This window comes from Leptopilina heterotoma, unplaced genomic scaffold (assembly GCF_015476425.1).
Source record: "Leptopilina heterotoma isolate Lh14 unplaced genomic scaffold, ASM1547642v1 Lhet_293, whole genome shotgun sequence".
NCBI classification, from domain to species: Eukaryota; Metazoa; Arthropoda; class Insecta; order Hymenoptera; family Figitidae; genus Leptopilina; species Leptopilina heterotoma.
The window spans coordinates 68,645-81,498 of record NW_025110998.1 but is presented as its reverse complement, the minus strand read 5'-3'; the positions used below and the strand labels follow the sequence as shown (position 1 = coordinate 81,498).

General features: G+C 22.0%; 1 protein-coding gene across 4 annotated transcripts in view; it reads left to right on the top strand.

The window, feature by feature from the left end:
- LOC122504372 (lachesin-like) overlaps positions 1 to 12,854 on the top strand; it is a 203,160-nt gene that overhangs the window by 164,690 nt on the left and 25,616 nt on the right. For all 4 annotated transcript variants that reach the window (XM_043615456.1, XM_043615458.1, XM_043615455.1 and 1 more), the window contains 2 exons: positions 1,456 to 1,651; positions 6,871 to 6,999. In XM_043615456.1, the coding sequence (XP_043471391.1) occupies positions 1,456 to 1,651; positions 6,871 to 6,999 (325 nt within the window). The remainder of the gene's footprint in view (positions 1 to 1,455; positions 1,652 to 6,870; positions 7,000 to 12,854) is intronic.

Genomic DNA, 12,854 nt, shown 5'->3' with positions numbered 1-12,854 from the left:
AAATTTAAAATAAATTAAATTTTAAATTTCATATTACTTTCAAAAATGTAAAAACAATTCAAGTGTTTGTATTAAAATTCGAGGTAATTTTGAAGTTTTTAAGGTGAATAAAAATTTAAATTCAACTATTTATAAAAATTTCAAATGCAACTATTCAAAAATTTAATTAATATTAAAACTTTTATGTAAAATTATTTGCTAAATAATTATGAATAACTTTTATGAGAATTTTTCAAAAATCAAATTATGTAAAATAAATTGAATTTCATATTCTGTAAAGTTCAATTTTTGTTATAAATAGAAAAATTTAAGGTTTTATTGTAAATTCATAGAAGCTTTACATTTTATAAGGTAAACAAAAAAAATTGTAGAAGAATTAAATGTTTCTAAATTTTTTAAGCTTGCTGACCACAAAAACCAAGAAAATGTATATTTTTTAATCATTTTATATTTTTATACACTTTCTTTATTTATTTATTAATTCTTCTATTTATTTAATTTATCATAATTTTCTTTTTTTTTTATTTATTTATTAATTTCTTTATTTATAAATTAAGTCATTTCATCAAAAAATTAGATATAGAACATATTTTCTAATAAACATATTGTACTCTTAATATCAAAGAGAACATGCCAAAATTATAGAGGTCAATTTAGAATATTTAATTTAAATTTGAATGTTTAATAAATGCAAGCACCATCTATTTCGAAATATCTATCGCTGTAAAATTCCTATACATTTACAATTAAATATTTCAATTGAAAGCATCCCGAATTTCATTTTATCAAATAAAAAATGTTTTAATTTACTTTCAAATTCCTCAAATGTTTCATTATTCTAAATTCTTTGCAAAATTGATAAAATTGAAACGATTTTTATTCTTTTACATGATAGTTTCTCCGTTTATAAAATATTAAATTCTCCGATCAATAGTTAAAAATAAAGAAAATAAAAATCATTTCATATTTATTTCTTTTTGTAAATTTTTAATTGTCAAACTTCAAAGCCAAAATAAGTTTATAAAGACAATGCTAAATTTCAAAAAATGTAAAATTAATAAATTTAGAAGATATTTTTGACCAAATACATCTTCCAAATTAAATAATAAATCAAAAAACTTATTCTTTTATAAAATTAATGAATTGTTTATTTAATGATACAAATTTAAATTAGTAAAAATGTTTTTAAATAAGAATTAGGAGATTTATTACTTTAAAAACAAAAAGTCAGTCACTAATTAAATTTTGGAGAACTTCTTTAAAAGAAAACTAATAAAAAATATCGTCCTAGTTGAGAGACTTATTTTCACTGAAATATTTTTCTAATAGAGAAAAATTGTAATTATAATGAATGATTAAAAATAATAAAGAATGCTATCGTTATTCGTCTTGTTAAATTTTCGTGAGATCTAAATTTTAGCTTTTAACCCGAGAATGTGACGTTGCGTTTTGCAGAGCGCATTTCTGGAGGTGGTAATCCCACCGGACATAATTTACGAAGAGACGTCTGGGGATTTGATGATACCGGAAGGTGGTTCTGCGAAGCTGGTTTGTAAGGCTCGCGGTTTCCCAAAGCCAGACATCGCTTGGCGACGCGAGGACAAGAACAACATAACGTCAAGATCCAGCCACACTGGTCTAAAAACTAAAGGTAAAGAATTAACTGACCTTTATATTAAGTATGCGAAGAAACCAACTTTATTCTTTTTCAATGCGAAAAAGGAAAAACAATTTACCCAAAAGAAATTAATCAAATTTTTCCATCAACTCTTTTCTCTTTCTTAATTATAATTAATTATAATTATAATTAATTATAATTAGGTATATATATATACTTAAAGTTTCCACAAAATATTTAATTTTGTATTTCCCTGACTTTTCCCTGATTTCCATATATGCAAAATTTTCACTTTTTCCCTGAGCTTAAAGAATTTTATGATTAACTCTAAAAATTATTTGATACTCAAAAAAGTTTTCTATTACATTTATTAACGAATTGTTTTAATTGTGAAATTATTCGAAAACAACAATAAATTCTTTTTTAAATAAATATTTTATAAATTTCTGTATAATTCTTTTCTCTGTCTGACTAAAACAATATTTTCTACTTGAATATAATTGTTATTGTAAGTCACTATTTTTTATCTAAATTATATTTTTGCCTTTAAGTGTGTATTTTGTCTGACTAAAACTAGTTTTACTACTAAGAAAATCATTTATGTAATTTCATTCTATTTATTTATTTTTACAGTTCATTTTGTCTGACTAAAACTAGTTTTTCTACTGAGAAAATTATTTTTTTAATTTGATTCAATTTATTTCTTTTAAAAATGCATTTTGTCTGACTAAAAATAGATTTTCTACTATAAAGTCAATTTTTTGAAATAAAATTGTCTTTTTTTTAATTTTAATGAGTAGGTATTTCGTCTGACTAAAACTAGATTTTCTACTAAAAAATTAATTTTTGTTTATCTAAACTGACTTTTTTACTTTCAAAGTTTATTCTGCGACTAAAAATTAATTTATTACTTAAAAATTAATTAAAAAAAATTTAAGTAAAATTTTTTTACAACTAAACTACTTTTTTATATTCAATATTTACTGTCTGACAATAACTAGTTAAACAAAAATTAATTTTTCAATAGAAAATCTGAGTAAAAAATTTTTTACTCCTTTAAAGTAAAAAAAGTCAGTTAAGATAAACGAAAATTTATTTTTAAGTAGAAACTCTAGTTATAGTCAAACAAACTATTTTTTAAAAGCAAAAAAAAGACATTTTAATTACAAAAATTATTTTTTTAGTAGAAAAAGTAGTTTTAGTCAGACAAAATACACACTTAAAGACAAAAACATAATTATTTTTTTATAATTTTAAAAATAATTTTTATAATAATTTTTTTCATAATTTTTTTTTTATAATCTTTATTTTGTTTTAGATAAACAAAAATTAATTTTTTAGTAGAAAATCTAAACTGTCTTTTTTACTTTTAAAGTTTATTCTGAGACTAAAAAAATCTGTCTGACAATAACTAGATATTCTACAAACAAGGTAATTATTTTTTATTTAAATTATATTTTTGTCTGACTAAAACTAGATTTTCTACTTAAATTTTTTTTTTATCAAAATTGACTTTTTTACTTTCAAAGTTTATTCTGTAACTAAAAACTAATTTATAACATGAAGATAAATTTTTTACAACTAAACTACTTTTTTACATTCAATATTTACTGTCTGATAATAACTAGACATTTCTAATTTTTGGCTGACTAAAACTAGTATTTCTACTCAAAAAATCATTTCTGTAATTAAAATGTCTTTTACTTTTATCAAGTAGTTTGTCTGACTATAACTGGATTTTCTACTAAAAAATTAATTTTTGTTTATCTAATCTGACTTTTTAACTTTCAAAGTCTATTCTGCGACTAGAAATAAATTTGTTACTTAAAAATTAATTTTTTTACAAGTAAACATACTTCTTTTACTTTTAATATTTACTGTCTGACAATAACTAGATATTCTACTTAAAAGGTAATTATTTTTTATCTAAATTATATTTTTGCCTTTAAGTGTATTTTGTCCGACTAAAACTTGTTTTTCTAGTAAAAAAATCATTTTTGGAATTTGATTCAATTTATTTATTTTAAAAATACATTTGTTACATAAAAATAAATTTTTTTACTACTAAACTACTTGTTTTAGTTTGAATATTTACTGTCTGACAATAACTAGATATTCTACTAGAATATTAAAGAAAAAAATACAATTTAGTTGAATAATAGTGTTTTAAGTAAATTATATGTTTTCCTTTGAGTGTGTATTTCGTCTGACTGAAACTACGTTTTCTACTAAGAAAATTTATAATTTAACTATAATTATCTAAGAATTAAAAATTAAAACTATTAAAAAATGGGGAACTAACTTTATAACTATATAATTATACTATTTAAATTTGAAATTACTTGGAAAGAATTTCGATTTTCAAAATCGGAATTCACAGTTTTTCTCCAGATATAAAATTGAGACAAAAAAAAAACAAATCAAAAGTGTTACGAAGCAACGTTTTGATTCGTTTTTCGTCTCAATTTGATATCCTTAGAAAAAACTGTGAACTGAAAAAGTAAAACAAATAAAATTTTCCATTAATATAAGTGCGAAAAAAAGGAAAGTAAAACAAATGCATACTTTTTATTAATGTTAATTATTTACGACACAGAAGAAATTCGCATAAATTTATCAGTGTGGCACTTTTTTGGCACATACACAAAAAAGAAGATATAGACACAGAAATATATATACTATACCTATCGATTCTATATGTACATGTAGGTTATGAGATATTCAAGCGTATTTCAATTAAAAATTTGCTCTGCGATGCGCGAAATGTTCAAGAAGAACCGATACTGAAATGAGTAGACACGAAGGGAAGATTGACATGTTACAAACAAAATAAAAGTGCTTGTCAATGAATGAGGACATTGATAAATGTGGTATGTGGAGTAAACGTTGCCACTGTAATTACTTTTTCTGTATATGTAGTACCAAGCAAACTTTGTATGCGCAAAACGAGAATTTTACTACATTCAATGCAAAAATTTTATTTCACGTTTGATTAAAAAAAAAAAAGAGAGAGAGACAAACAAAAAAATTCACCACAAACACTTTTATTAGTAAACTATTTTAATTAAATTAGTGAAATATTCTTACAGAGAATTTATAAAATTATATTATTTTAAAACAATGTTATTTCAAAAATTATAATGCTTTTTAAAAATATGTTATTATTAATGTATTGTTATATAGAACTAAACTTATTTAACCAATGGGTCGAATTAATAAGCTGTAAATTGTTAATTTACATCAGGGAGTCGATTAAGACTAATAATAACTAAGAGGTTATTATTATTCAATTAAATCATATTTTTCACTTTAAGCGTACATTTCGTCTGACTAAACCTAGATTTTCTACTTAAAAATCAATTTTTTTTATCAAAACTTAATTTTTTTATTTTTAAAGTTTATTCTGTGACTAAAAATAAATTTGTTACTTATATGTATTAATTTTTTTACAACTAAACTATTTTTCTTTTTATTTCAATTAAATAAATGTCTTTTACTTTTAAAAAGTAGTTTGTCTGACTATAACTAGATTTTCTACTTAAAAATAAATTCTTCTTTATCTAAACTAACTGTTTTACTTCTAATGAGTATGATTGATTACAAATAAATTTTTTACATTAAAATTAATTTTTAATAACTTTTAACAATTAATTTTTCATTTCTTAAAAAAAATTTTAAATTTAAATAAATTTGTTACTTAAAAAGTAATTTTTTTACTACCAAACCATTTTTTTACTATCAATATTTTTACTGTCTAGCATTTTTGATGAGTGAAACTAGATTTTCTACTTTAAAATTATTTTTTGTTTATCTAAACTGACTTTTTTACTTTCAAAGTTTATTCTGTGCCTAAAAATTAATTTATTATTAAAAAAGTAATTTATTTGCAACTAAATTTATTTTATTTATTTTTTTTATTATATTTTTGAAATAAAATTACCATTTTTTACTTTATATCAGTATTTTGTCTGACTATAACTAGATTTTCTACTACAAAATCAATTTTTTTGAATTAAATGGGCTTCTTTTACTTTCAATGAGTATTTTGGCTGACTAAAACGTACATTTTCTACTTAAAAATTAATTTTTTTTATCTTAATTCTATTTTTGCCTCTAATTGTGTATTTTCTCTGACTAAAGCTAGTTTTTCTACTAAGAAAGTCATTTTTGTAATTTGATTCAATTTATTTATTTTAAAATTGCATTTCGTCTGTCTAAAAACAGATTTTCTACTATAAAATCAATTTTAGGAATGAAAATGACTTCTTTTACTTTTCAGGAATATTTCGTCTGACTAAAACTACATTTTCTACTAAAAAATTATTTTTTGTTTATCTGAACTGTCTTTTTTACTTTCAAAGTTTATTCTGATTGAATAGAAATAAATTTGTTACTTATAAAATAAATTTTTTACGACTAAACTATATTTTTAATATCAGTATTTACTGTCTGACAATAACTTGATATTCTACTTGAAAGGTCATTATTATTTAACTAAATTGTATTTTTGATTTTATGTATGTATTTTGTCTGTCTAAAACTAGTTTTTCTACTAAGAAAGCAATTTTTTAATTTTATTCAATTTATTTATTTTTAAAATACATTTTGTCTGAATAGAAATAGATTCTTCACTATAAAATCAATTTTTGGAATTAAATTGACTGTTTTTACTTTTAATGAGTATTTTGTCTGACTAAACCTAGATTTTCTGCTTAAAAATAATTTTTTTTTTATCTAAATTGACTTTTTTACTTTCAAAGTTTATTCTGTGACTAAAAATTAATTTACTATTTAAAAAGTAATTTTTTACAACTATACTACTTTTTCTACATTTAATATTTACTGTCTGACCATAACTCGATATTCTACTTAAAAAGTAATTGTTTTTTATCTAAATTATATTTTTGCCAGTGTGTATTTCGTCTGACTAAAACTAGATTTGCTACTTAAATATCAATCAATGAAAATGAAAGTGTAAATATAATAAAAAATCTGTCAAAGTGAAAGCAAAAATAGAAATGAAAATAGAAATCTATTAAAATGAAAGTGAAAATTAAAGTCAATCGAAGGGAAAATGAAAGTAAAGTGGTATAATAAAATTTTATTAAAGTGAAAATAAAAATGCGGCTGAAACTGAAATTTGAAAATGAAAGTAAAAATAGAAATGAAATTCTATAATCGACCCTCTGCGTATTTAATAAAAAATTGTTTACAAAAATAATTATAATAAATAATGTTTGTTTGAGTTTCAGTACCATTTGCACAAGGAGAAACACTACTGTTCTCGAAAGTGACGAGAAGCGAAATGGGCGCTTATTTATGTATAGCAAGCAATGGCGTACCACCAACAGTCAGCAAACGAATGATATTACAAGTACACTGTAAGTAAATTTTCTCTCTTAATTTAAACGAAACCTAAGAATAATTTTCCCTATCCTCATTTGGAAATTAGAAAACTATTTTTTATTATAAACTTATTACGATAAAAATAAATTATCATAAAATATACTCAGAATTATCCTTATAATTACTCTGTAAATTTGAATTAATAAAAATGTTTACTAATTTAAATTAGTAAACATTTTCATTAATTTAAATTTTTAATTTCAAATTTTATAATTCAAACAATTATTTTTATAAAGAATAATCCTTAAAATTCGCTTTCAAAAGAAGCGAACTTTAAAGAACTGAAAAAATGAATTCTTTCAAAAAAGAAGTGAGAAAAATGAGAAAAATCAAACTGCCAATCAACAAGGAAACAAAAAACCGATAAAAAATAAATTTAACCAAAGAACGTGTTGTGTTCCATTGATTACACCCGTATAGAGATAAATTCAAGATGCTGAATAAACGTCAAGGTTTTTAATTCTTATCTCGAGCTATAAAATAAAACACTAGAAAACCGTAAAGTTACTTGTAGGTAAAAAAAAAAAAACAAGTATCGAGAACCATACAATTTAAAAGGAAAACTTTTTATAGATCCCCTTTTTTTTCTCTTGAGCATTTTAAACGCGCAGTTTGAAATATCGACACACCGTGGAGGTAAGAAAAAAGTTTTTCAAAATTAAGTAACGTCTTAAAACAAGATGGTCTGATAAAAATGAAAAAAAAGAGAGAGAGAGCGCAGTGAGACTGAAAAGAAATAACAAAAAAAAAGAAGAACGAGAAAAAAAGAAAGAAGGAGCAAAAGACTTGAGAGAAAAGAAGCGTGAAATGGTCGCGAGCGAATGAGTTTTTGCCAAGTGGAATAACATTCCACGATAGTAGTAACTGCCGTTTCTAGTCAGACGTTACTGGTTCGCATCCGCAGTTATGGACTACTTATAAAACGCTAAGTTTAATCCGACAGAAATCATTGTTATGACCCGCAGGCCCTCCTCGTAACTGCTATATACTTTCAACGGAAAATTTTTATATCGGTTATTAATATTATTATTACGTCTGGACGAGATTTATAAAAACAATTTTTTTTTATTTATTTTATTGCTTAACATTCGAATGCGCCAATTGTTATATTTTTTAGTTTCAACTTTTGGATTTTTTTCTATTTTTTTAACTCTATTTTTACAGTTGACACCAAAATTTGATTGTCTCTTTTCTTTACTGCCAGACAGAATTTTTACTTTTTTCCTTTTTAAACTCAATTTTAAATGGAATAAAACAAAAAATTCTTTTTAATTAGAAAAAAATTGTTGATCAATAATGAAAATTAAATTAAAAAATTCTTTGTTAACGACAATTGAATTAATTATACATTAATTTTGAATTCAGGACAAAATGACCTAGTATGTTAACGAAAGGTTAGATAAAATATTCAAAAATTATTAATTTCCGTAGGAATTAAGATTTCCGAAATATTTCAAATTCATTTTTTGAAATTAAATTATTTATAACGATCGCAATCGCAACTCTTCAAAAATTCAATTATTCTTTTCACGTTTCAGTAAAATTATTCACTAAATATTTTATAAATATTAAATAATCATTTTTAAAAAAATCTTTAACAATTAAATTATTAATTATTAATTATTCTATTAATTATTATTAAATTATTTATTATTATTTTGTAAAGTTCAAATTTTGTCAGAAAAAATTTTAGGTTTTGTTTCAAAATACGTTTAAATTTCGAAGTTTATAAGATGAATAAAAATTGAAATTCAATTATTTATATAACGATCGCAATGAAAGTATTTCAAGAATTGAATTTACAACAAATCAATTTTATATTCTGTAAATTTTAAATATTATAGTAAAAAATATAAAAATAAATCAAGATGTTGTAGTAAAATTCAAAATTTAGAAATTAGAACGTAAACAAAAATTGAAATTCAATTATTTACAAAAACTACAAACGCAATTTTTTGGGAATTTAATTATCTTATGAATTTTAAAGTAAAATTATAAACAAAATAATTTATAGACAATAATTTTATAAAAGTTTTTTGAGAATTGAATTTAAATTAAATTCCACATTTTGTAAAAATTAATTATTAAATGGTCAAAAATATAAAGATATTCAAGGTTTCATATTAAAATCAGGAATGATTTCAAAGATTATAAAGTAAAGAAAAATTCAATTATTCATAATAATTGGAAACGCAACTCTTTAAAAATTCAATTATTTTTTGAATTTTTAAGTAAAATTTTTGGATAAGCATTTTATAATTAATAGATAATTTGCAGAAATTTCTTGAAGAATTGAATTTCAAATAAATTCAATTTCATATTCTGTAAAGCTCTATTATTGTCAAAAATATAAAAATAGTTCAAGATTATTTATTAAAATATTAATTTCAAAGTTTATAAAGTGAAAAAAATTGAAATTCAATTATTTATAAAAATTGCAAACAAAACTCTACAAATATTCAATTACTTTTTTTAATTTTCAAGTAAAATTTTTCCTGAAATAAGTAAATAATAATTTCATGAAAGTTTCGCAAAAATTGAATTTACGATAATAATAATAATAATAGGAATCAAGATTTCCAAAAATTTAAAATTCACTTTATAAAATCCAATTGCTTATCACGACCACAAACGCAATTCTTTAAGAATTCAATTATTTTTTACATAATACTAAATAAAATTAATAATTAATAATAATTCTGATTTTTTAAAATTTAATTTTACATTGAACTAATTTTTTTAAATGTTTTAAACTTTAATTAAACTAAATAATTTGAATACTAATTTTTTATTTAATTTTACTAACAGTTACTATTTTAATCAATAAAAATTTTTAAAAAATAATTATAATTTGTGTTTGAAATGAACTAATTAAATATAAGCACTTGAAAAAAAATTGTTTAGTAATTTAAAAAAGAGATAATATACATGATATTTATTTATTTGAATCATAACGGGACAGACATTTCTCTTAAATAATAAATAAACTCCACGGCTGACTAAAACCGATCCTCACTACTAAATGTATCATGCGGCTGACCAAAGACAAACTTTAGTACTGAAATTTTTATCATTTTCCGACTATTCAAATATTTATTAATTTTGCAAATATACATTTTAACACCAGATTAATAATTCTTTATTGACCTTGTTTTGAAATTCAATAATTTAACTAATTTAACAATTTAAACAATTTAATTATTTAACTAATTTAACTATTTATCTAATTTAACTATTTAAGTGATTTAACTATTAAACTAATTTAACTATTTAACTATCTAAATAATTAACTAACTTAACTTATTTAACTATTTAACTAATTTAACCATTGAACTAATATAACTATTTAAGCGATTTAACTATTTAGCTAATTTAACTATTTAACTAATTTAACTATTGAACCAATTGAACTAATTTAAATATTTAACTACTCTATTTAACATTATTATTTAACTAATTATTATTACCTACTCAAAATAAAAAGACTTTTCTCTCGCATTAATTTTCCATTACAATTATAAAACAATAAGTTTAAGCGCGACAAAAAAAATTAACTTCAAATTTCAAAAAAAAAGTTTCAATTTCAAAACACGTTGAAAGTTAAAAAGAAATTTAAAAACAATTAAAAAAGTAAGATTACGACAATTATAATAGTGCCAAAGTAAGGAGTACTCATTTAAAGTGTTAAATTGAAAAGCATGAAGAAAAAGTCGCTTATCTAAAAGCGTGGACACTCGATTCACTCTTCGTGTTTTATTTTTTCTCTCTCTCTCTCTCTCTCTCACACACACCTCTCTAGAATGTCGATCGCAAAACGAAGTGATGCAAAGAAACTGAATGAGACTCTTCAATTATTCCAAAGGATCTTATCGCAATTGTGCTTGTGTATAGCCATAAGATTGGTGGCGTGTAAGCGTACATCCAATTTCCGGGGAGAAATTACCTTTGTGAAGATCTGAGACGCGGCAGTGAGAGAAAGGGAGAGAGAAAAGAAAGAGATGGAGAAGTTAGTCGTAACCGCAGCTTAATTCATTCTCCTAGTCTTCGAGTCTCAACTATTCTGCTAAATTCAAGAGTATAGTGGATATAGTACACCGCGAATGTAATTATATTATCTTCCCTTATAGTCCTTCTTATAAGCATTTGCTTTTTTTTTTTGCTCAACATTATTCCTTCTAACATATATATATACAATTTCTTTTCTTTTTTTCATCCACTTTTTCTTCCTTACCATAAAGGGTATTATATTTCTTTTCCTACACTTCCGTGGAAAAGAAATTAAAAAATTAGAAATAATTAGTTTTTTTTTAACTCACCAAAAAATTAAATAACTCATCCTCCCTCACCTGAAACAGAAAAAAATAAATTTTGTATTAGTATAACAAATTCAGGTCTCGGACTGAAATTAGAAATAAATTTAAGTATCAAAAGCGACATGAAATGTTTGTAATAGATGCAAATAGTCGCACATTATTTAATTGCAAAATAAAAAACACAAAAATGACAATTTAAATTACTATTTCACAGTAATAGTTATTACAGGGTTTCTATAAATTTCTCCCTATAAAATTCCATTATTTCCAGGTGATAAATGATAAAAATTCCATGACACATTAAAACAAAATTTTTGTCAGTTAAATCAGGTAAATGTCATGAAAAAAATTTTTTATCAGGGAAATTAAGAAAATTGAAACTTTTTGTTTCTTTTCTTCCAAACATTGCAACAAAATACCACAATTTTTTGTAAAAAAGTTCAATTTATTTTGATTTTTATAAGGCAACAAATAACTATAAATAAATCTTTCAAAAATTGTTTTTGAATAGTTAAAATTTTGTAAAATTTAATTGAAAATAATTTCTTTCTTTCAAGTACTTTGTTACAATTTTTGAAAATCAACTTTTGAAAAATTTTAATTGTATATTGTGAACAATATTTAATTTTTGCGAAGAATATTATTACTCTTAAAAATAATTGAATTTCTGCAATAATTTATTATTTATAATAATAATTGAATTATTGCGAAGAAATTTATAAAAAATTTGTAAATAATTAAACTCCTATGTGAAATTTTTATTATTTATAAAAATAATTAAATGTTTGCGTACAATTTTATTAAATTTTTTGCATGATAGTTGTTCAAGAATTATGTTATTTAGAAAGAAATTATTGTCAGAAAATCAGAAATAGAAAAAATTGAAGTTTTTGTATTAGAATTTTTTTTATTTATGAAAATAATTGAATTTTTGTGACGAATTTTTTTATTTCTGAAAATAATAAAATTTTTGGGTAAAATTTTACTATTCATCTAAATAATTAAAATCCTACGATTTTAACATTAATATTTTAAATTCCGATTTTATAGCGTAAAAGTAAAAAACTTGTTTTTTTCACACATTTCATTATTTATTTTGGACGTTTTTATTTATTTTTGATTTTTTGACTTTGGACATTTTTATTTTTGATTTTTTGTACTTTGGACTTTTTTTTCTTAGATTTTTTTTGTCTAGATTTTTTTTTAATTCGATTTCTTGTCCTGTAATTTTCTTTTACTTCTTATAACAATCAGTAATTTTTTAAAATAATTATATTGTCAAACATTTAATTCACTTCATCAATAATTTAATTAAAATATTATTTTACTTCAATTCTTTGCTTCGTTAACAACATAAAACGTGGCACTTTCACCCAAGTAAAATCATGTATAGAGAAAACGATAGCAATCTCACCATAGTGTCAAGAAAACCTGACACTTTATACACTATCGTCTTCTTGTAATCATATTTTCTATCCTAACGACAAAGAAGAATAAAAAAAATAAATAAAATAAAA